The sequence below is a fragment of the Mytilus edulis genome, chromosome 1, assembly GCF_963676685.1.
Source record: "Mytilus edulis chromosome 1, xbMytEdul2.2, whole genome shotgun sequence".
In the NCBI taxonomy this organism is placed as follows: Eukaryota; Metazoa; Mollusca; class Bivalvia; order Mytilida; family Mytilidae; genus Mytilus; species Mytilus edulis.
The window spans coordinates 124,397,330-124,423,537 of record NC_092344.1 but is presented as its reverse complement, the minus strand read 5'-3'; the positions used below and the strand labels follow the sequence as shown (position 1 = coordinate 124,423,537).

The following is a 26,208-nucleotide window of genomic DNA, read 5'->3' as shown; positions in this document are numbered from 1 at the left end:
AAATCTTGTAAGATTTTCGCTGCTAGTATTGCTAAATAGGTGCAATTTGGGTACCGTTACTTTAGGTTGATTATCAAAAAATTGGTACATCATGTACCGGAATTATTTTTATGTACATTTCTTACCTTATCCACATCACCACCTATGTTATGATTTATGTTGGTTTATATAGATGCTTGATGTTGTGTCTATGTTTATAACTACATGTATGTTCCTCTAAGTTATTGCATGTACGCAAATATTTGAATAAATAAATCCTGCAAGCTATATTATGAATGCTGTAAGTAAAATATATTTATTGCTTTTTCCAAAATTCCAAATTTCTGTGATTTTTTTTTGTTGTTCTTGATTTATTGATCATTCTATATTGATAATGTTTTAGTTGGATATAATATAATTTGCAATGATTTATAAATGTATATATTACAGTTAAATAAACTAACCTATACTAACTAAATTGACTATATGCTACTAACGGTTAACGAGGCCGGGATAAGGTACCAATATTTCTAACAAATGTCAAACTATCAATAAAGTATTATCAAAGATAAAAAAAAAAAAATGGATTGATTTATGAAAGATGTGAAAACTAATTAAGAGTATTTACAAATAGTAAACAGTGAACAAAATTACCACTGACTAAAGTCTTTAAAAAAAATTTCTAGGAAATTATGACTTGTCGTATGTAGATTAGGCAACATAGAAATTAGCTTACATATAATAAACACTGGATGACAATGACATGATACAGTGATTAAAATGTGGAATTATCAGGAATTTTAAATTTGGGAATTATTTTGACCATTTGGTTGTTTATGTGCATGTGCCTCTCCAAAGTTTGAAACTTGTTTTCAGTGTTTTGTAGTTAGTTTCTGTTTGCTGTATTTTCATGTTGGTTTATAGTTTTCACATCAATTAATATATAGTGACCTATAGTTATTAGTCAGTAAAATCGAAGGAAAATTTCATAGAATAGTGATTATTGCTAATATCAACATTCTTTTGGGTCTGATGGAATGTTTTCTCGTTGACAAGCATATCACATCATTATTTTTATACAGTACAGTACTGTCAGTACATAACAGTTCAATGCATAATAACATTCATTTTACTGCACTAAATGTACATTTAGACGCTCAAGGCAAATATATTTGAAAATCAGAAATTTTAAAGATCAAATGAAAAAATAGGGAACAAAACTAAAGTGAAACCTTGACAAGGAATCATAGCTATGCAAGATATTTCAGTAGATGGTAATTAAATGTTAAGATTAGTTCAAATACTCAAGTTCTTTATATGTTATATGTCATCATAATGGAACAAAAGTAAATGGTATAATACCTTGTTAAAAAAAAATCTACTTTTACTAAAAATTTATTTTAATTTTAATTTAAACTATAAGTTGATTTTACTGGATTGTCCAAAATTACTGATTGCTGTGCATATCTTATTAAGAAGATAAATTGAATTTTGCCAAGTATGTGCACTTAATATTACAAATATAACCCGATGACTCATTATGTTTAAAACAAATACACCTAGGATTCTCCAGTCCATCCTCTTCACTTATCAGTACTTTACTATTCTGTCCATCTTTTGATATTACTAGTATTCTATTAGAGGTAATGTCTGCTACAATAATGTTACCATTAGTATCTGTACAAAGTCCTTGTGGTCCTGATAAATCCTGTGTATATTGCCAGATCTGTTTACCTGATTCATCAACACAGTATACTGCTTTACCATAATAGTCACGATAGATTACTCTGTCATTACAGTAAACAAGTTTCCACAGGTATGATTTACACTCAACCTGTATTGACTTCAGTGTATTTCCTTCCAAGTCTATAATACGGATTTCATCTTTCTCCAAACCTACAGCCATAGAACCATTGGAGAATGATAAACCATAGCATGCTTTGTCTAATGTGATAACTTTGGTAACTGTTTCATTCTCCATATTGAAGATCTTAATGGCTGTCTCATTAGGATAAGTTATGGCTATAGTGTTCTGATTGATCTGTGTTACACTCCAGGCTTCACCAGGTATAGGTAATTGTTTCTGTAGTTTACCATCAGAAGTAATTAGGTTAACTTTACCCCACCGTTCCACTACTATAACTCTTCCATCCATCAGACAAATCATGTCACTTATCTCCTTCTCTATGGTGATCTCTATCTTTGTCTCTATATTCATGGTCATGTTCGTTATGTTTGATTGTACTCTTGACTGTACTTGTGCCTTCTTCTTTACACTTTTTTCTCTATTCAAGGCTATTTCTGTTTTATCAACAATCACTTCTCCTAGGGATTCTAGTGATCCTAACTTGCTCAGTATCTTTTCTATTTCATTATTTTGCATCAATTTGATGCTAAATTCTTTTGTCCTGTCATCTTTTTCCAGATCATCAACATATCTTTGACATTGGTGTACTTGTTGTTCAATCTGATGTACTCCTAGAAATGATTGGAGTTTTGAAGTGTGTGGTATGACTGTATGTAAGTGTTCTTGCATTTCCTTGAAGTTTTTCTGTTTTCCTTCAATTTCAGTTATCAAATCTTTTGCTTTTGATTTTTCCTGATTCCAGATAGTATCTGCCTCATTGCATAACTTCTTCTCTAGGTGGGTTAAATGTTTATTTATGTCCTTGCGAATTTTAAAAATTAATTCTTTTATGTTATCATTTTCTTTTTCACACCTTTTAATGTTTTTTGATTTGTTGTTAATCAATTTATCTAGGAAATGCTTTATAGAGTCAATTTGTTTTTGTACAGATTGTGTGGACTTTTCAATTTTAGTTTTCTCCACCACACTAGCTAAACTTTTTATTCCCATACATTTTGAATGACTGGTGGAAACACATTCATCACAGCAAGACATTAAATGACTAGGGCAATACAAGTTAAGCTGTTGACCATGTTTGTCACATTTTGTATTGATAGCTCGGATAGATGGTTTATAACTTTTGATATCAATAGTTTTATGATCACGTGTTCCTTTGAATCTTTTGTGATGACTGGAACATGTTGAACATAATCCTTCTTCACAGTTGTAACACCAGATGTCAGCTTTAGTGTTTACTTTTCCTTCTTGACAAGGTCCACACTGTATAGGCTTGCTAGATGCCATGACCTGAACATATACAAGATGTAAAGTTATTTAACTTATTTGTCAAGGTCCAAATTGTTCAACATACTAGCTACAACAATAGACAAATGTATTATGAAATTGAGAATGGAAATTGGTAATGTGTTAAAGAGACAACAACCAGACCAAAGAGCAGATAACAGCCAAAGGCCACCAATGGGTCTTCAATGTAGCGAGAAAATCCCACACCCGGAGGCGTGCTTCAGGTGGCCCCTAAACAAAAATGTATACTAGTTCAGTGACAAGCTTAATAAAAATTTTGATTTCAAATTTATTTGCTTCAACTCGTAAAGCATTCTACTGTAAGGAAAAAGAAGAAAAGGAAAAATAAACTGGTTACACTTACTGGAACTGTAATGAGATGATTATAGCTGTAAATTTTCTCCTGGACAATATCTATGTACGTTTTGGCATTAAAGGATATCAACAGGTTGTAGGTATTCTTATGGGGACCAAATGAAACCATTTAATTATAATAGCAGACTATTTCTGTATATTTATTCATCAGAGTTTTTGGCCAGTCTTGGTCAAGATCCATTTTTAGTTACATTTAATTGATAATTTTAAAATCACTTACTGTGGTCACCTTGATGATTCATGGTTTGACAATAATGATATTTTGATTAAAATAATCAGGAATTTTATACCGGTAATTTTACTGCAGAAATTTACCCAAGGTAACTTTACATAAATCTTATACATACAGCAATAATTGTCCCTTTCTAGATTTAAATATTTCAGTTTCTCACTAGAATCTGTGTACAAGAATTTACAACAGAAGAGCTTATTTTTCATCGATAGTTAACTTCCCCTTTTTAGAAGGTAATGCATGTTTTTTTGGTCTCTTCTTATGGTATGTATATTTCATAACTTGTTGCTCTGCCAATGTCTGTAGTCACATTTTAGATATCAGTGAACGAAATTTATGTGTAACTGGTAAATTATTAAATCAGGGATTTTGTTACCACAAATTAATTAAAAACCTTTACTAAGGCTTTTGTAGATACAGAGATTTGATAAGGAAAGTTTGGCTGAACCGGTAGATTCTTGTTTGAAATTGTATATCTCACCCTAAATTTTTGAGTAAAGTTGTGTATAAATAAAGCAAGTTAATTTAGATATGAACCAGTTAAACTCATAGTTATTTTGCATAAACATATTCTCAACTCTTTATCTACCGCTGACAGATATATACACAGTTTTTATTATTGTTCTTTTGGTTGTAACTGATAAATCTGGTTGTGTAATGACGTATATTTGCATTGGATGTGCAGTCCCTTGTGACGGATATTTCAGTAACATATAACACTGATAAATTCTTTTAGGTTGGAAAAATTGTTGAAGAAAACCTGAATGATGAACTAATTAAAACTGGTTTTACAAATGAATAATCTTACAACTCATAACTTCCTCAAGTTTGGCAGGCGCGTAGCTTCCTATATGCGAACACGCAGTTGCATGCACATTGATTCAGCATGCCAAAAAAAAATGGCAAAATAAAAATTTATAGATTGAATGTTAAAAGAAATACCTATGTTGTGACTTTTTATACGACCGCAAAAATTGAAAATGTTTTGGTCGTATATTGGTATCACGTTGTCGTCGTCATCTGCGTTGTCGTCGTCGTCTGAAGACTTTTGGTTTTCGCACTACAACTTAAGTATAAGTCAATAGAAATCTATGAAATTTAAACACAAGGTTTATGACCACAAAAGAAAGGTTGGGATTGATTTTGGGAGTTTTGGTCCCAACAGTTTAGGAATTAGGGGCCAAAAAGGGCCCAAAATAAGCATTTTTTTGGTTTTCGTACTATAACTTTAGTTTTAGAAATCTATGAAATTTTGACACAAGGTTTATAACCACAAAAGAAAGGTTGGGATTGATTTTGGGAGTTTTGGTCCCAACAGTATAGGTATTAGGGGCCAAAAAGGGCCAAAATAAGCATTTTTCTTGGTTTTTGCACCATAACATTAGTATAAGTAAATAGAAATCTATGAAATTTAAACACAAGGTTTATGACCAAAAAAGGAAGGTTGGGATTGATTTCAGGAGTTTTGGTCCCAACGAAATTAAACTTTGTTTCATTTCATCAAAAATTGAACTATTGGGGTTCTTTCTCTCTGTTATACGGAATCTAACCGTGTATTTAGATTCTTAATTTTTGGGCCCGTTTTCAAATTGGTCTACATTAAGGTCCAAAGGGTCCAAAATTAAACTTTAATTTGATTTTAACAAAAATTGAATTCTTGGGGTTCTTTGATATGCTGAATCTAAACAAGTACTTAGTTTTTAGCTCACCTGGCCCGCAGGGCCAAGTGAGCTATTCCCATCACTTTGCGTCCGTCGTCGTCGTCCGTCGTCGTCGTCCGTCGTCGTCCGTCGTCGTTAACTTTTACAAAAATCTTCTCCTCTGAAACTACTGGGCCAAATTTAACCAAACTTGACCAAAATCATCATTGGGGTATCTAGTTTAAAAAATGTGTGGCGTGACCCGGTCAACCAACCAAGATGGCCGCCACGGCTAAAAATAGAACATAGGGGTAAAATGCAGTTTTTGGCTTATAACTCAAAAACCAAAGCATTTAGAGCAAATCTGATGTGGGGTAAAAATGTTTATCAGGTCAAGATCTATCTGCCCTGAAATTTTCAGATGAATCGGTCAACCTGTTGTTGGGTTGCTGCCCCTGAATTGGTAATTTTGAGGAAATTTTGCCGTTTTTATACGACCGCAAATTTTGAAAAAATTTTCGTCGTATATTGCTATCACGTTGGCGTCTGCGTCGTCGTCGTCGTCGTCGTCGTCGTCCGGCGTCCGAATACTTTTAGTTTTCGCACTCTAACTTTAGTAAAAGTGAATGGAAATCTATGAAATTTTAACACAAGGTTTATGACCACAAAAGGAAGGTTGGTATTGATTTTGGGAGTTTTGGTCCCAACATTTTAGGAATTAGGGGCCAAAAAGGGCCCAAATAAGCATTTTCTTGGTTTTCGCACTATAACTTTAGTTTAAGTTAATAGAAATCTATGAAATTTTGACACAAGGTTTATGACCACAAAAGAACGGTTGGGATTGATTTTGGGAGTTTTGGTCTCAACAGTTTAGGAATTAGGGGCCAAAAAAGGGCCCAAATAAGCATTATTCCTGGTTTTCGCACAATAACATTAGTTTAAGTAAATAGAAATCAATGAAATTTAAACACAATGTTAATGACTACAAAAGGAAGGTTGGTATTGATTTTGGGAGTTTAGGTCCCAACAGTTTAGGAATTAGGGGCCAAAAAGGGACCCAAATAAGCATTTTTCTTGGTTTTCGCACCATAACGTTAGTATAAGTAAATAGAAATCTATGAAATTTAAACACAAGGTTTATGACCATAAAAGAAAGGTTGGGTTTGATTTTGGGAGTTTTGGTCCCAACATAATAAGGGGCCCAAAGGGTCCAAAATTAAACTTTTGTTTGATTTCATCAAAATTGAATAATTGGGGTTCTTTGATATGCTGAATCTAACTGTCATGACTGTGTATGTAGATTCTTAACTTTTGGTCCCGTTTTCAAATTGGTCTACATTAAGGTCCAAAGGGTCCAAAATTAAACTTAGTTTGATTTTGACAAAAAATGAATCAGTTAGGTTCTTTGATATGCTGAATCTAAAAATGTACTTAGATTCTTGATTATTGGCCCAGTTTTCAAGTTGGTCCAAATCGGGGTCCAAAATTAAACTTTGTTTGATTTCATCAAAAATTGAATAAATGGGGTTCTTTGATATTCCAAATCTAACTGTGTATGTAGATTCTTCATTTTTGGTCCTGTTTTCAAATTGGTCTACACTAAAGTCCAAAGGGTCCAAAATTAAACTTAGTCTGATTTTAACAAAAATTGAAATCTTGAAGTTCTTTGATATGCTGAATCCAAAAATGTACTTAGATTTTTTATTATGGGCCCAGTTTTCAAGTTGGTCCAAATCAGGATCTAAAATTATTATATTAAGTATTGTGTAATAGCAAGTCTTTTCAATTGCACAGTATTGCGCAATGGCAAGAAATATCTAATTGCACAATATTGTGAAATATCAAAAAAAAATTTAATTAGAGTTATCTTTCTTTGTCCAGAATAGTAAGCAAGAAATATCTAATTGCAAAATATTGTGCAATAGCAAGATTTTTTTTTAATTGGAGTTATCTTTCTTTGTCCAGAATCAACTTAAATCTTTGTTATATACAATATACAATGTATATTCACTTTTTACTACCAACTGATAAATTAAAATAATCTTTACCATTCAGTGATAACAAGCAGTTTTTTTACATCTTAATATTTTATGATGTATTTAAATGAGTAGTTATTGTTGCAAACTCCATTAGAAATTTTAATTGAGATTAGTTTTGGAATAAGGGAAAGGGGGATGTGATTAAAAAAATTGGGTTCAATTTTTCTCATTTGAAATTTCATATAATAAAAAAGAAAATTTCTTCAAACATTTTTTTGAGAGGATTAATATTCAACAGCATAGTGAATTGCTCTAAGAGAAACAAAAATTTTAAGTTCATTAGAACACATTCATTCTGTGTCAGAAACCTATGCTGTGTCAACTATTTAATCACAATCCAAATTTAGAGCTGAATCCAGCTTGAATGTTGTGTCCATACTTGCCCTAACCGTTCAGGGTTCAACCTCTGCGGTCGTATAAAGCTACGCCCTGCGGAGCATCTGGTTGGTTATTATCTTGAATATTATTATAGATAGAGATAAACTGTAAACAGCAATAATGTTCAGCAAAGTAAGATTTACAAATAAGTCAACATGACGGAAATGGTCAGTTGACCCCTTTAGGAGTTATTGCCCTTTATAGTCAATTTTTAACCATTTTTCGTAAATCTTAGTTATCTTTTACAAAAATCTTCTCCTCTGAAACTACTGGGCCAAATTAATTCAAACTTGGCCACAATCATCTTTGAGGTACCTTGTTTGAAAAATGTGTCCGATGACCTGGCCATCCAACCAAGATGGCCACCACGGCTAAAAATAGAACAGGGGTAAAATGTAGTTTTTTGCTTACAACTCTGAAACCAAATCATTTAGAGGAAATCTGACAAGGAGTTTAATTGTTAATCAAGTCAATATATATCTGCCCTGAAATATTCAAATGAATTGGACAACCTGTTGTTGGGTTGCTGCCCTCCAATTGGTAATTTTTAAAGAAATTTTGCTGTTTTTGGTTATTATCTTGAATACTATTATAGATAGCGATAAACTGTAAACAGCGATAATGTTCATCAAAGTAAGATCTACAAATAAGTCCACATGACCTAAATGGTCAATTGACCCCTTAAGGAGTTATTGCCCTTTATAGTCAATTTTTAACAATTTTCATTAATTTGGTAAATTTATGTAAATTTTTACCAAATATTTTTCTCTGTTACTAATGGGCAAAGTTCATTATAGATATAATTGTAAGAAGCAAGAATGTTCAGTAAAGTAAGAACTTCAAACACATCACCATCACCAAAATACAATTTTGTCATGAATCCATTTGTGTCCTTTGTTAAATATGCACATAGACCAAGGTGAGCGACACAGGCTCTTTAGAGCCTCTAGTTTTATTTAATATGGGCCCAGTTTTCAAGTTGGTCCAAATCGGGGTCCAAAATTAAACTTTGTTTGATTTCAACAAAAATTCAATATATGGGGTTCTTCAATATGCTGAATCTAACCATGTATTTAGATTTTTAATATTTAGGAACGGTTATCAAATTGGTTCACATTGAGGTCTAAAGGGTCCAAAATTGAACTTTATTTGATTTCATCAAAAATTGTTGGGGTTCTTTGATATGATGAATCTAACCATGTATTTAGATTTTGGATATTGGAATACCACAAAGGGATGGTAAGAATTGTCTTTGGGAGTTATGGCTCAAACTGTTAAGGAATAAGGTGCAAAAAAGGGGGGGGGGAAAGGGTTTCCAGGTTAATGGACAATTACTTAAGTACAAAACATAATTTAAAAGCAGTGTGAGGTTGGTAATTGAAACTCATTTTAATATCTCACCTAAATTGCTCTTAAATTATGTATATTGGAAATGTTGTGTCCATACTAGCCCCAACCGTCAAAATATGCAATCTTTAATGACCTGCTGCAGTATCGTAACTATATCCCTTCTTAATAAGTCTATTTAAAGGTTTTGTTAGCTTCTGAGGTGAATACTGACATTTTTGTGCTTTATAAAGAATATTTCCATAAAATATAAGAAGTCTGCATGTTGAGTTATATTTACGAATGATGTCCTTATACCGATGATAAAATTTAGTAAATGTTTTGACTAGTTTGTGATATCGAAAACCCTGGTGTAATAATTTTTCAGTAATACATAAATTTCTCTCGTTAAAATCTGAAACATTGTTACATACACAAGCGAATTGTACAAGTTGAGATATATAAACACCGTAAGATGGTGACAAGGGAACGTTGTTTTTTCTTTCAATTTTTTTGCCCCACCTACGATAGTAGAGGGGCATTATGTTTTCTGGTCTGTGCATCCGTTCATCTGTTCATTCGTTCGTCAGTCCATCTGTCTGTCCCACATCAGGTTAAAGTTTTTGGTCACGGTAGTTTTGATGAAGTTGAAGTCCAATCAACTTTAAACTTAGTACACATGTTCCCTATGATATGATCTTTCTAATTTAAATGAAAAATAAGATATTTTTTACTGCAATTTCAAGGTCCACTGAACATAGAAAATGATAGTGCAAGTGGGGCATCCGTGTACTTTGGACACATTCTTGTTTGTACATTTATTAGGCCGTTAGTTTTTCTTGTTTTTCTTGTTTTACATTAGTTATTTCAGGGCCTTCTATAGCTGACTATGGGGTATGGGCTTTACTCATTGTTGAAGGCTGTACAGTGACCTATAGCTGTTAATTTCTGTGTCATTTGGTCTCTTGTGTAGAGCTGTCTCATTGAATTGGCAATCATACCACATCTTCTTTTTTATCCATTATGTGCCTGTCCCAAGTCAGGAGTCTGTGATTCAGTTGTTGTTGTTGGTTTTTGTCTGTCCTATTTGTTTATTGTAAATTGGATTGTATGAATTATAATGTGAGTTTGACGAAAACCCAAAGTATGGTTAACAATTCATAGATAATCTGCGGTTTTTGGTGGGGTTGGATTTGCCCAGTCTTTAGTTTCCTATGTTGCATTCTGTCTTTTGGTCATGTTTTTTTTTGTCCCTTAGTTTTCTACTTCTGATTTCTGAATGCCCTTCAATATCTTTTACTTCTCTCTAAATATAGTTATTTTATAATATGACAGGTGTTTTCCATTCATTTCATGTGTTCAAGCTTTTGATTTTGCCATTTGATATGGAACTTTCATTTGGTATTTTCCTTGGAGTAACTGATTCATAGCTCAATATTTGTAAAAAAACAAATTAAAACAACAAAGCTTAAATTGGAATGAACTTAGTCTTGATATCTTTTATAGAGCCAAAATAAAACGCTGCAACCAATCAAAATGCTACAGAAGAAGGGGGTAAAATTATCAATAGCAATTAATTTAAAGAAACATAAATAAATCATATAAAGGGACAGTTGCTTTTAAATAACAACATTGTGAAAATAGCACTTGTATCTCCTTTATGGAATTAAAGTTTGATGATCCAGCTTACTTGACCACAGAATCATGCATTAATACTAAAAAATAATAAAAATTATTGTTACAAAGTTAAAAATGCTTAATAGGTTTTATTGAGATAAAGGGGTTATTCTTGATATTAGGCACAGATACTAGGTGAGCAGTACAGGCTCTATGGAGTCTTTAACACATGGAACCCCTCTGCAGTTAATACCAACCAAAATATTGAATAGAATAGTTAAGATTTTCATTTTAAAATTTAAAGGAGAAGAGTAATTTTACAACCAGTACCTTTTGATGTTGTTATAACTTCAGCTGTGTGTTGACTAGGGAAATTTATTTTCTTCACTATTTCTCAAATTGCTGACCAACCAGGAAGTTAATTGGGACATGTTTATACCTGATTCGGGTTATTTAAATATTTAAATGACACAGAATATACCTGACCGAAAAAGGTAAAATTGATACCTGTTGTTAATAATTGATTATTTTTAGAGAGATTTAAATTTTATCTTAGACCATATAACAAGTTCTAGATCCAAAATCATTTCTGATGGTTTAAATGCATTAACAATCTTTTTAAAAATCTTCTCCTCTGAAACTATTATACCAGTTTAATTTTATTCTGGTCCCTGAAAAACATTGCCTCCATGGGATTGGTTATAGATAGAACATAAAGGGTAAAATGTAAATATTGTTTCTATTGTGAAAATCATATTGGAAAGAAAATTATACTGACAGGACAAAAATGTTCGAAATGGAAAGATCTATATAAGATTTTAATACTTCCTATTTTCACCAAAATTATCAGATGGCTACTTAATGATTTTAAATGAATTACTGTTTGTATCTGTTATCTTAAAAATCATATTAATCAAGTTTAAACTGTTAATGTGGAGGATCAGCAATACAACAAAAATTCATATATTACAGAAACTATTGGATGACTCCCTAAGGAGTTATTGCCCTTTTTAAAAAGACTTTTTTTACTGATATATATATATTTAAAATTTTTGTATAGTATCTCAAAAGCTTTATCAGATAGATTGAAACTGTAAACTGCAAAAATCATAAGCAATAGTAGATCTTCTTAACTGGCAATACAACCAAAACATTGGATGACTCCTTGAGAAGTTATTGAGTATTCATTTTGCCATTTTTACATTGTTTCAAAAATATTAGAACTACCATGAAACTACTGAACCAATTTTCACCAAAATAGATGTCAATGATCCTTATATTTTATACGAAATACGAAATATTTTATTAAAGAAAGCTCAATTATGAACATAATCATTAATAGCATAGATACAACAAAGAATAACATTTAAACAATCTTAACTAAAACTGATACTACACAGGTATCAAGGTATGTGTGTTCCAAGGGGAGTAACTCTAGTGTAAAAAAAAATACAAGTATATTTTATATTTTTCATGGATTGAGGAAATGCTGTTTTTTTGTAGACACTAGGTCACTAGATTTATTTTGTAGACACAAGGTCACTAGATTTATTTTGTAGACACAAGGTCACTAGATTTATTTTGTAGACACAAGGTCACTAGATTTATTTTGTAGACACAAGGTCACTAGATTTATTTTGTAGACACTAGTTCACTAGATTTATTTTGTAGACACAAGGTCACTAGATTTATTTTGTAGACACAAGGTCACTAGATTAATTTATTTTGTAGACACAAGGTCACTAGATTTATTTTGTAGACACTAGGTCACTAGATTTATTTTGTAGACACAAGGTCACTAGATTTATTTTGTAGACACTAGGTCACTAGATTTATTTTGTAGACAATAGGTCACTAGATTTATGCCTGTGGAAATTATTAAGTTTGTGGAACAAACGTTAAAGGTTCACCTAAAGTGTACTAAAGTGTAATTAAAGGCAACAGTAGTATACCGTTGTTCAAAAGTCATGAATTGATTGAGAGAAAACAAATCCGGGTTACAAACTAAATCTGAGGGAAACACATCCACTACAATACTAAAATACCTGAAAATAAGTAACCTACAAAATATATATAGTTAACAGAATCTTGCAATTTTATCAAATTTTTTTCACGCAATTTGCAAATTTGCATTGTATATTTAAAAATCTTTGTCTTTTTAATAACAATTTTCTTTTTAAGGTCTCACTTTTGGAGCTCGATCTAATATGAATGGAACAAGAGAAGGCCATACATGTGTATACAAATATGACAAATATCCTTATCATGCTATTGGCTGTGTGTCATATCTATGGAAACCAGAGACCAATCAAGATGAATCTAATCTAATTAGAAGACAGTTGTGGATTTGGTGTCATCCGTCATGTTACAATGAATTGTGGGAAGAGTTAAAAATCTGTTTTAAACCTGAAAATAGAGATTCAGACATTTCTGAATTACACCAGCAGACATTTTCATCAGGGGAGATAACTGTTATCTCATTGAAGGACACTTTAAATCGTCATCGCCTGATTGGTCCATCATCAAATCAGATTTTGTACCAGGTTCTTAAACCTGCAAATATTCTAAAGAAAGATGCAAGTGAGCAATGGTGGCAGAAATACTATCAGATTCCATCACAAAGTCTGGCTTACACCCAACAAGGAGAATTTATTGAAAGTTTGGATAAAACACCTTCACCAGGAGAATATACTCCTTATTCTGTGATTGGGGTGACTGTAGGAGACCCTAGAATATCTAGACCAGATAGAAAAACTAAAGTAACAAAAATCAAAGGTATGATGTGCAAATTTAAAAATAATTATCTCATGCCATGCTCTATGCTCATTATATATATATAAAAAAAAGAAGATGTGGTATGATTGATAATGAGACAACACTACGCAAGAGACCAAATGACACAGAAATGATCATTATAACATGGTTAGGCTTTCTATTAGTCAGTATCTTTTAACTGAGCATCAGCAGTGTGTAAAATGTTGACAAATATAATGGGCATAGAGCATGGCATTATAGACTTATTACAATTCTAATAGGAAAATTTAGAACTTTTGTACTTCAAAGCATGCAGACCTGTAAGACACATTCACACTATCCAACAGAGTCTAAATGAAGTGGAAGTCTACATACAGCCTTCAAAAATGATTAAAACCCATACCGTATAGTCAGCTATAAAAGGCTCTGACATGACAAAATGTAGACCAATTCAAAAGAAAAAAACAATAACCTCATTCATAATAAAACAATAAGTTAAAATTAAAGAAAAATTATAAAAAAATATGACCGACAAAAAGCAATAGAAATCCACTGACATATAGGTTGCATTTCTGGAAATATAGACAATGCAATGCAGCTAAAACTATGCCTTGTTTCTTAAGAAATCATCCTAGAATGGAAAGTTGATATGCACTTCTAATTTATTCAGTGCCGCATATTTTCAACATTTATATGCTCCGAACTTGTTAGAGTTTATACTTTTAAATTCTGTACTACCTCTACTTACACTTTTTGACTACTCAGAATTCAAACTTTCATTTATAATAAAACAATAACCCATAATTTTTTTTAAAACAAATATGATTGACAAAAACTGATGAAAACAATTAATATACAGGCTCCTTTCTTGTGCTAGGCTGAATATAAAGCGATTTTTTTCTGAAGTGTTTTTCTGAATTTCAGAAATTTTTTAACTGCCAAAGCAGCATGCTCTTTTTTTTTCTAGGAAAATATTTTGTTATCAAATTACTTATTTTTTTCTGCAATAAAAGACAAAATATTTCTTTTTACCATGTTTACGTGGGTCAATTATTCAGTGAAAAAAAAGATAAAAAGTCACACAAAGTGTTTTATATTGAAAAGAAGAAACAAAAGAAAGTGGAAATTTAGGCCTATTCCATTAAAATGTATGCAGGCGGGTAGGAAGGGAAGTTTAATTATTGAATGTGGGTCATGGGTCTTTTTTCAGTAAGCATCTATTACCATTATGCAAAATTATCTAAAAGTGGTTCTTGGTTGTAGGGATATTTTGAAAGTCCTTTCCTACCCTCCCACATACATTTTAAAGGAATAATACTTAATACATGATTACACTTTAGTTTTAAGATTCCACAAAAAGTTTGGTAACATAATTTATTCAATCTATTATTCTGTTTCAGATGTTGACACAGATAATACACTATGTTATGATAAACTGGTTCCTGATGTGTCTTTGTCAGCGTTGTGGAACTCAGACATCAGACAGGAAGTGAAAGCAACCAAAATGTCCGACCAAAAACTCAATGAGTTAAAATCAGACATCATGATCCCAGGTTTGTTTTGAATAGTTATTTAGTGAATAAAATGTTTTTTGTGTTGAATAAGTCTTAATCATCTGTTGGTGAGTGTATTGTGTATTGCTATAAATTTATGTTTTCATTGTTTCAAAATAAAGTAAAATTCTCACGTCGTTTTTTTTTGTTTGTGCTGATTAAATCTTAAATTATGTTTTGGTTAGTGTTGTGATAAAAAAAAAATTCATTGTTTCAAAATAAAGTGAGATCAAAGAGCTGTTAAAATCAATTATCTTTTGTGTTATTCTTTTTAAAATCTTCAATGATTTACTCATACCAAGTAAATACATGCAGTATTTACATAAAAGCAAGTTAAAAACAACAATCATGATTTTCAAACACACAACAATATACCAAATTTAGCTGTGTATAAATACCAATTAGAAGTAATCATACATTTGTACATAATTAACATTTATTAATTCATCATCAAAGTGATAAAAAAAAAAAAAACATTCATATAATAAATGTTATTCAGAAAAATATATTTTTTTTGGTATATACATATAAAAATAATCTAATAATTCAACTTGAATTTGAATAAAACGGACTTGATACCTTTCAAACTGTTACTGATGTAGCTGGGTGAAGTTAAATAAAATCTAGAATTTAGAAATGATCCTATAAGTCAGAAGAGCATTAATTTAGGAATAAAATATTAGAAAAATTTTAAGAGGTTACGAAACTCCTTTGTTAGATTATTTTGTTGTTTAAATGGCTTACTCTGACTTTTACCTTATATTTAGCATTTGCAATATTGGAATCAAAAGAAACAAAATATAAAATCTGCTTAAATTTTGGTAATGACCTTTAAATGACCTATTGAAGTAACCCTTTCACATGATACCTTATTTACTAAAATATATGCTACATAGTTTAAGATTTACGCTTATGCATAGGAAATATTTTGTTTTAAACATGTACTATTTTCCAGTAAGTTCATTTTTGACCAGACCTGATTAGGTGGTGATTAGGGACTTTTGTTTTGAATTTTCCTTGGAGTTCCTTATTTTTGTTATATTTTTATTTTTTTATTTAACCAAATCTATTCAAAATATTTTTGCTAAGAATTCCACTCAAGGCAGTGCTAGGGGCCTTCTTAAACTTGCAGTGATGTGAGTTTTTTTGCTCCATGTTGAAGGCCTCACTGTGACTGAGATGAAACACAGCAATAAAAGTGCTGTTCCTTTGCTTTTTGTGTACTATAGTGGGCAGAAATGACAAAGCCATGTTATCTCAAAGTGGTTAACAGTTGAATGGATGAAGATACAGGTGGTTAGACTCATCCATCACATATGATATACCAACTGCTTTAGAAAGTGCTTACTGACTGTTCTTAAGAGATTTTGAAACCTTCTTTTTTATGCCCCCGCCATAGAGGAGGGGGCATTAGGTTTTACCCTTGTCTGTCTGTACGTAGGTGGCATCAATTTAACCGTTCTAGAGTTATGCTCCTTTACAAATTGAAAAATTGCTGAATTTTTCGTTTCCGTTATCTACCTTTAGTTTGCCTGAACCAAATGTTATGAAACTTATACACAATGCTCATTACCACAAAACACAGATCAAGTTTGAATTTTGGTGGTGTCACTTTAACCGTTCTAGAGATATGCCCCTTTACAAATGGAAAAATTGCAGAATTTTTCATTTCCCTTCTCTAACTCAAGTTAGGGGCCTCGGTGGCCAAGTGGTCGAAGTTGTTCTACTGTAAACACTAGCCAGTCAACATTGAGGTTGTGAGTTCCAACCCCGCTCCTGCAGGTGCACTCGACTCCAATCTTAATTGATTAGGAATGTCAGTTTTCCTATTGAAGGTCAGTGGTTTTCTCCTGGCACTCCGACTTCCTCCACCAATTAAAACTGGCCGCCACGAAAATAGCCTAACTGTGGCTCTTATAAGTGGTATTAAAACACTAACAATCAATCAATCTAACTTAAGTTAGCCTCAGCCAAATGTTATGAAACTTATACACAATGCTTATTACCACAAAACTCAGATTAAGTACAAATTTGGGTAGCGTCACCATTACAGTACTTCAGTTATGTTCCTTTATAACAGTATATGACACAAGCAGGGGCATCATCTGTGTACCATGGACACATTCCCTATTTATTCAATAAACAGTTTAAACTATACTGCTTATGGTGTGAAAAAGATATTTAATAAAAAATACTCATCATTATGCTAATATATAAGATGCTAAGTTGTTAATATTTTGTTTGTTTTAGGTTCATTGGCAGATTTAGGGATAGAAGAGTCAAGGGTACCAGTAATCCTTGTACAGATACCAGGAACCAGTGGTAACTACGGGTCAGGATGGGATGTGATACTCCCACAGAATTGGAGCATGGCTTTCTGGTTAACATTTATATATCATGGAGCTAGAGCTGCTGGGTCCAGAGATTTGGAAAGTCTAGCATTTGAGCAGAGTACAACTTATTATCCTAATGATTATCCCGATACATCAGCTGGATCAATACATGAACAGAAATCAGCAGAAAAGCTGAAAAATAAGTTTGATAAAAGACCCCCAGCAAAGCGATGCAACTATGTTAAACTTGGTATAGCAGCTCCTTTCTTATATCCATGGAAAGAACTCACAAGAAGTTGGAATGATGGGTCTATAGAGAATATATATGTTCTTAGAGACAGAAAATGTCTTAAAGTTTTAAGCCAAATGTTCAATGCAAATACTAAATCAATCAATCAGCAATACCCAAATAAACAATGGCAGAAGACAATACATCATAAACTTGAAATCACCAAAGAATCAGTGTTTGAGGAACACAAATCTTCTCTTGTACATGTGGAGTTGACAATGTTGCTAAGAGGGGTACCAGATGAACACGCTATGATCTGTATCCCAGTTGATAAAGATATTGAACTGTTACAAAAAGATAAGACCTATTCAGGTCCTAAGGAACCAGTTCACAAAGACAAAAACAAAACTCAAAAACAGAAAAATATGACACAATCTTTAGCAGAATTAAAATCTGTCGACTCAACATCATGCATGAGGAAGTCATGTAGTAGAGAAATAATTGGGTTTGTTAACCATGGAGAATTTTCTTTAGGATCAGGAAATGGGCGTGGACAGGGTTTTTGTACAACAAAAGGACTTCAGTATTTATCACAGCATACTTCTCCTTTCTATGTACTTGTCAGAAATCCCTCGTCTTACCAATATAGATTTGCTTACATAAATATAATATAAAGCTGAAGTCTTTTCTTTTCCCACGGTTGAATAGACATACTGTGATTCATTTAAAGACTTTAACAATGTTATTTCAAAAGTTGTAATAATTGATAGGCTATAACAAGGTAAAAGTAGCACCAGGCCTGAGATATTTCATAGTGCATTTCTTTTAGACTATAAACTCAAACTAAAAAAAAATTGCACCTGGTTTATCTCAAACAGATTTTTACAGTTTATTATACTACTTTTGGGACAAACAATATCAAAATTATAGAAAAGTCTACCTGCTCTAACTCAAAATATGTACAATTCTATGTTAAGTTATTATTTAGTTAGACAGCTTCAGACATACTAATTTTTATATGACCGCAAAAAAAATTTGCGGTCGTATATTGGTATCACGTCATTGTCGTTGTCCGAAGACATTTGGTTTCCGGACAATAACTTTAGTACAAGTAAATAGAAATCTAGATTATTTAAACACAAGGTTTATAAACACAAAAGGAAGGTTGGGATGGATTTTGGGGGTTATGAATATGGTCCCAATAGTTTAGGAATTAGGGGCCAAAATAAGTATTTTCTAGTTTCCAGACAATAACTTGTGGAATGTTGTATGGATCTCCCTGAAATTATACCACAAGTTTCCATACCACAAAGGGATGGTTAGGATTGGCTTTTGGGGGTTATGGCTCAAACCGTTTAGGAATTTAGGGTCAAAAAAGGGGGAAAAACAAGTGTTTCCTGGTTAATGGACAATTACTTATAGTAAGTACAATATATAGTTTAAAAATTGTGTCCGATGACCTCACTTCCCAACCAACTTGGCTGACATGGCTAAAAATAGAACATAGGGGTATAATGCAGTTTTTGGCTTATATCTCTGAAACCAAAGCATTTAGAGCTCTGAAACTATAGCATTTAGAGAAAATCTGACAAAAGGTTAAAATGTTCATCAGGTTGAGATTTTCAGACAAATCAGACAATCTGTTGTTGGGTTGCTGCCCCTGAATTAGTTATTTTAAGAATATTTTGCAGTTTTTGGTTATTATCTTTAATATTATAGATAAAGATAAAATGTTAACAGCAATAATGTTTAAGCAAAGTAAGATCTACAAATAAGTCAACAGAATTAAAATTGTCAGTTGACCCCTTAAGGAGTTATTGCCCTTTAAAGTCAATTTTTAACAATTTTTTCGTAAATTTTTCTTATCTTTTACAAAAATCTTCTCTGAAACTACTGAGACAAATTTGCCCAAACTTGGCCACAGTCAACATTAGGGTATTTAGTTTAAAAATGTGTCAATGGCCCCGCCTGCGAACAACATGGCCAACATTGCTAAATATAGATTTTATGGGTAAAATGCAGTTTTTGGCTTATAACTCTGAAACTAAAGCAAAAGTATATAAATGGTTACATTATTTTATGCATCAATTGTAAACAAAAACATCAGGTGAGCGACACAGGCTCCTTGGAGCCTCTAGTTGTTGAAAGTCTTAACATGGTTTAAGGTTTGCACTTTTGCATAGGAACTATTTTGTTTTAAATATGTACTACTTTCCTGTGTTCTTTTACGACCGGATCTGATTAGGTGGTGTTACATCTGACAAAGTCTATCCAAATTATTTTTACAAAAAATTCCGCTCAAGCTGTGCTAGGGGCCGTCTTAAACTTGCAGTGAGGTGAGAGAGTTTTTTTGCTCCGTGTTGAAGGTCTCACTGTGACTTTGAGATGAAGAACAGCAATAAAATATATAGATAACTTTTTATAGATGTTTTTCTATTGTAGATAAAAATTTACTACAAGTATCACATATTTTAAAGATCAATGACAATGAGGTCAAGGTCCGATAAATCCTATCAGACAGACATGAACACCTTACAATTATTCCATATATCTTTTGCTTAAGGTAACTGAAAAACAGACCAAAACACAACAAGAGTGCACACACTGATTATGTCTCGCCTTCTTTACTAATCATTGATATTATATTGATAGTCCTAAATATAAAGCTTTATTACAACTCACATAAACTTAACATTAACCAAGAAAACTAAACATTGACCAATGAACCATGAAAATGAGGTCAATGTCAGATGAACCATGCCAGGCAGACATGTACAGCTAACAATTCTCCCATACAACAAATATAGTTGACCTATTGCTTATAGTTTAAAAAAAACCAACCAAAACACAAAAACTTAACACTGAGCAATGGAGCGTGAAATTGAGGTCAAGGTCAAATAAAACCTGCGCGACTGATAATAGATCACAAAATATTTCCATACACCAAATAAAGTTGACCTATCGCATATAGTATTAAAAAAAAAGACCAAACTCAAGAACTTAACTTTGACCACTGAACCATGAAAATGAGGTTAAGGTCAGATGACACCTGCCAGCTAGAAATTTACACCTTACAATCTTTCCATACACCAAATATAGTAGACCTATTGCATACAGTATAAGAAAAACAGACCAAAACACAAAAAACTTAACACTGAGCAATGAACTGTGAAAATGAGGTAAAGGTCAAGTAAAACCTGCGCAACTGACATATAGATCATAAAATATTTCCATACACCAAATGTAGTTGACCTATCTCATATAGTATTAGAAAAAAAGACCAAAACTCAAAAATTAACTATAACCACTGAACCATGAAAATGAGGTCAAGGTCAGATGACACTTGTCAGTTGGGCATGTACAACTTAGTCCTTCCATACACCAAATATAGTAGACTTATTGCTTATAGTATCCGAGATATGGACTTAACCACCAAACTTAACCTTGTTCACTGATCCATGAAATGAGGTCGAGGTCAAATTAAAACTGTCTGACGGGCATGAGGACCTTACAAGGTACGCACATATCAAATATAGTTATCCTATTACCCATAATAAGAGAGAATTTAACATTACAAAAAATCTTAACTTTTTTTTCAAGTAGACACTAAACCATGAAAATGAGGTCAAGGACATTGGACATGTGACTGACGGAAACTTCGTAACATGAGGCACCTATATACAAAGTATGAAGCTTCCATCTTCTAAAATATAAAGCTTTTAAAAGTAAGCTAACGCCGCCGCCGCCAGATCACTATCCCTATGTCGAGCTTTCTGCGACAAAAGTCGCAGGCTCGACAAAAATTAAACATTGACCAATGAACCATAAAAATGAGGTCAAGGTCACATGATACCTGTCAGACAGACATTTAAACCTGACAATTATTCCATGCACAAAATATAGCTGATCTATTGCTATAAGTGTTTTTGAAAACACGATCAGAACATAAAAACTTAACATTGACCAATGAACAAGATGAACCATGAAATTGAGGTCAAGTTCAGATTAAACCGACTAGACCAACATTTGCATCGTATAATCATTCCATACACAAAATAAAGTTGAACTATTGCTCATAGTACTTGATAAACAGACCAAAACACCAAAACTTAACATTGACCAATTAACCATGAAAATAAGGTCAAGGTCAGATTCTACCATCTAAACCAACATGTACACCTTACAATCATTCAATACATTAAATATAGTTGACCTATTGCTTACAGTACTTGAAAAACAGACCAAAACACAAACTTAACATTAAGCAATGCACCATGAAAATGAAGTTAAGGTCAGATAAAACATGCCAGACTGACATGTACCCATTACAATCATTCCATACACCAAATATAATTGCCATACTGCTCTTAGTATCTGAGAAATGGACCTTATCACATAACTTTAACCTTAATCACTGATCAATGAAATGAGGTCGAGGTCAGGTGAACCCCGTCTGACAGACATGTAAAGTAGACGTTGCAAGGAACCCTTATGCCAAATGTAGTTTTTCTATAACTCAAAATAAGAGAAATTCACTTTATTAACAAACTAATTTTTTTTAAGCAGTAACTGAACCATGAAAATGAGGTCAAGGACAATGAACATAGACAGAAGGAAACTTAAGGTCTAAAGCATTCAGGTCTTCAGCCTTCTGAAATATAAAGCTTTAACGCCGCCAGATAGTCAAACCTATGTCTTACACAATGTGTCTTTTGTCGTAGGCAAGACCAAAATTGTGATGATGATGCCATGGTCCATTGTAAAGGAGGACGTGTTATTAGTCTTCCTTCATATCATTTCTCCATTGAATTGTGATGTTAAATACCTTGACCTTATTAACTTTGACTAGGATATATTACAGATATCATGCTAAACAGACCCAAACTTATCAAGTCCACTTCCAGTTTGCTGATGAACTAAAATCAAATATTGTTTCTGTCATGAAAATCTCACAAATGCGTGATATTTTTGTCATATTAATATACTTTCATGGGCATACATTTAAATGCACATGATACATTTCTTCAGATTTTTCACAATGAAACTACCTGTCTTTTAGTGTCACCATTTGGATTTTATACATCAGTTTTATTTCTGTCAATCCAACAGAAACACAATCAATAACAAAATAAGAGTATTTTTGTAAGTAATTTTTCTTAGAAAACAGCCATCATATAATTTTACTAGTACAACTCATATCAAATATCATTGACCTACCACTAGTGGTTCCCCTTAAACTGACCTAATCCAAAATTATTAAAATGTTGAAGCTGCCGTCAGAAACATCAAGCCTAAGTCTCAATTATTTTCTTTATTGAGGCAAGACAAAAACAAAATAATTTATTGCATTATTAAAACAAGAATGTGTCCCCAGTACACGGATGCCCCATCCGCACTATCATTTTCTATGTTCATGAAAATGGGGTAATAACTCTAATTTGGCATTAAAATTAGAAAGATCATATCAAAGGGAACATGTATACTAAGTTTCAAGTTGGTTGGACTTCAACTTCATCAAAAACTACCTCAACCAAAAACTTTAACCTGAAGCGGGACAGACGGACGGACGGACGGACGGACGAACCGGACAAACATTGAAGACCTGTTGGTGACCCTCTGCTGTTGTTTTTTATTTGGTCGGGTTGTTGTCTCTTTGACACATTCCCCATTTCCATTCTCAATTTTATTACTAACAGAGGTATGTTTAGAATGACTAAGTCACAATAATGTATGCACACTTCCAACAAAGTCCATTGAAGGTATTCTAGTAAACTTGAAAGAACAACAAAATATACATTGAATACTTTACTAATTTCTTCAAAAAAAATTTGGGGATTATTCCAGAGTCAATACAATTGTTTGACTTTAAAATGTTTATCTACAATAGTTTTCTGCTAGAACTAATTAAAAAAAAACTCATTTATCTAGCACTAAAAGTGTGTTGAATAAACAAGTGTGGAAGAAGAAGAAAACACTGCATAATTCTATTAAATATTGTTAAGAGATTTTACCACATAATTAACGTAGTTTTCAGTTTCATATTATTTGATTAAATTGGTAATTTACACCAATCATCAAGTTTTTAAGCTTTTACTCTGGTATCCAATAAACACAATTATATCTTGTAAATTTAGCTTAATAGCATTTGTTCATAACTGTTTATCAAAAATTGGCACCTTTAAAATGTCAAACTTTCATCAAGTTAACAAATTGGCAACTACCAATTACAGCAAAATAACCTTCTCTTAAGATTTAATGTAGACTGGTTATTAAATCACATTTTTCGTACCGTCCTCAATTTCAAAGAATAGCTTTTTTTTTTAAATGAACACACTTAGTCAAAAATTTATATCTGGCTAAAACTACTATAACTTTTCATTTAAAATAAAAACCTTACACTTCTCTGATCTATTTGAAACTTTCATAAAAAAGTGTTGATTAGTAATATGAAATGTCATACACTTTATCATGATTACAACAAAAGGGTGAAAAAATTCACTGAAAATTTGAATTGACAAATAGAAACAATGATTTCTGCTTTTGAGAAGTTTATTGAGATGTTTGATAATTTTTTTGTATTTGTTAAAATACAACAATTTTGGTTTGTTAAACATGTTGAAGATAAACAGTTCTTTCAAATTTTAAAAGTCAAACCCAAAAATAATGTCAAGAATCAGTAATAGGAATCTTTATAATTAGTATAAGACTCCATTAAAAATTTGATCAAACATAATACCTGGTTTAATTGAATACACACATACTGCCTACCATCTATAATACAATTGGTTGACATACAATACTAGTATGTCACACAGTCATCTGTTCACAAACTGGACGATTTATTTGTTCACATCCAAACACATAAAGATTGTATCAATAATTTCTATTGAAATAAGGTTCACATTTGCTGGTTGGTATTTAAAACTAAGTGGAGAAACTAACAGATCTTCATTTAAATGTATGTACACATAAGAAAGACTTCTTTTTCAACCCCTCCTGTAGAAAAAGAAAAACTACACATACATTGAGGGGAATTCTGAAGGGAATCTGCTTATAAAAATTAATAAATAGCATACGTATATGTGAAGGAAGATCAAATGAATGAGGAAAAATGTTACATTTTGTTTTTTGCTTTTATTTAATATTGATAATTCTGGTTATATATGGTTATAAGCTGACTTATCATCAAATACTTCTACATTTATAATAACTCAGTCTTCTCCTGAAATCCTGCTGTAAGTGCTCAACCAATCTTCTCAAAATAGTAAATTGGTGACATTTCATCATTGTTGTTTACGATAAAATGTGTATAGTAAAAGGATGAGAAATGATTAAATGGTACAAGATATGTTTAAAGTAGACAATAGACCATATAGCTTTGCGGCAAATCTGAAACAATTGACACAAAAATTGAAAACACTTGAGACATCATACAACAATCACTTATCTTTTTTGGCATCAGACATTTCCTCTTTTGACATCAAACATAACAAGAACATCTGTGGTGTTTAGTATAGTGACAGACAAATAGTAAAAGTGTGCATTGTACCTTTAAAACTACTGTTTTCATCAAAGACAGGAATTGGAAATGTATCACTCCATTTTATACAAATACTCCCAAACATACAAGCATTCTGAGAGTATTGTTAAAAGTTGATTGTACTTAAAAACAAAATGTTAACTTGATCTTTAACTTGTCATGGTGTATAAACTTTATAAAAATTATCAATCAAGTCAATATCTTGAAGCATGACCAAAAAAGTGTGGAAAACTGATTATATGAGTGAGTTTTCTATGTCCAAGTATCATAACTCTGCACAAAATCATCAGACCGGAACAAAATTTGAACTTGATCTGTAATTTGTCCTGGTCACAGAATATACCCATTTTCAAATCAATACCTTCAAAACATGACATAAAGTGCAGAAAACTGAAAATTTGAGTCTAAGGACCATACCCTCCACAAAAGTATCAGACCAGAACTAAATTCAATTTTGATCACTAACTTGTAGTCCAGTCAATCTAGCATAAATTTAATCCTTACCCGAAAGTAATTGCAACAGAAGATTTTTAAGTTTTACCATAATCTTTAGTATTATACCCCAAATATACACAGAAAAAGTCCCAAAAAATCTTACTTGAGGAAGACTAAAAAAAATCACCATTTAAAATTCCTATGGAGATTTGCATTGAAAAGGGAGATAACTCTTGCAAAAAAAAGGCAGAAATATCAATAAAAATTGATACAAAATTATAACTTTACCGCTTCTATTCATTAGAATGTATAGATTCTTGATTTTTTTAGCGGTCTTTAGAGTATAACAAACAACTCTAAAGGTGTTTTCATATATTTTATCAAGCTATAATCTAGATTTTGTAATTCATTACGGGTAGTTGACCATTTATTGAATTTTTCAACATGTCAAGGTAAAGAATCTCAAATTTAATAAAATTATTAAGCATGTATTCTTCTTTTTGTGGTTAAAAGTTTCTTTAATTTTCGATAAGTAAGATGCTGAAAAAAATATAATATACAGATGTAAACAATACCAAATTTTCACATTATTTTTTTCAAAATGGTTACATAGCTTCAAATTTGCAA

The 26,208-nt window shown here is 32.0% G+C and overlaps 2 protein-coding genes across 2 annotated transcripts; one reads left to right on the top strand and one right to left on the bottom strand.

The window, feature by feature from the left end:
- Window positions 1-1,235: 1,235 nt before the first annotated feature.
- LOC139518747 (tripartite motif-containing protein 2-like) lies at window positions 1,236-11,182 on the bottom strand. The gene is made up of 2 exons (XM_071310308.1): window positions 11,068-11,182; window positions 1,236-3,133 (listed from the first exon to the last, which is right to left on the bottom strand). The coding sequence occupies exon 2, from the start codon at window positions 3,128-3,130 to the stop codon at window positions 1,451-1,453; it is 1,680 nt and encodes a 559-aa protein (XP_071166409.1). The 5' UTR covers window positions 3,131-3,133; window positions 11,068-11,182; the 3' UTR covers window positions 1,236-1,450.
- A 1,736-nt stretch (window positions 11,183-12,918) lies between these two features.
- On the top strand, window positions 12,919-18,282 carry LOC139518742 (ribonucleases P/MRP protein subunit POP1-like). Its single transcript, XM_071310296.1, has 3 exons — window positions 12,919-13,512; window positions 14,892-15,044; window positions 17,295-18,282. Exons 1-3 carry the CDS (start codon window positions 12,945-12,947, stop codon window positions 18,278-18,280), a joined length of 1,707 nt encoding a protein of 568 aa, XP_071166397.1. The 5' UTR covers window positions 12,919-12,944; the 3' UTR covers window positions 18,281-18,282.
- The last annotated feature ends 7,926 nt before the right edge of the window (window positions 18,283-26,208 follow it).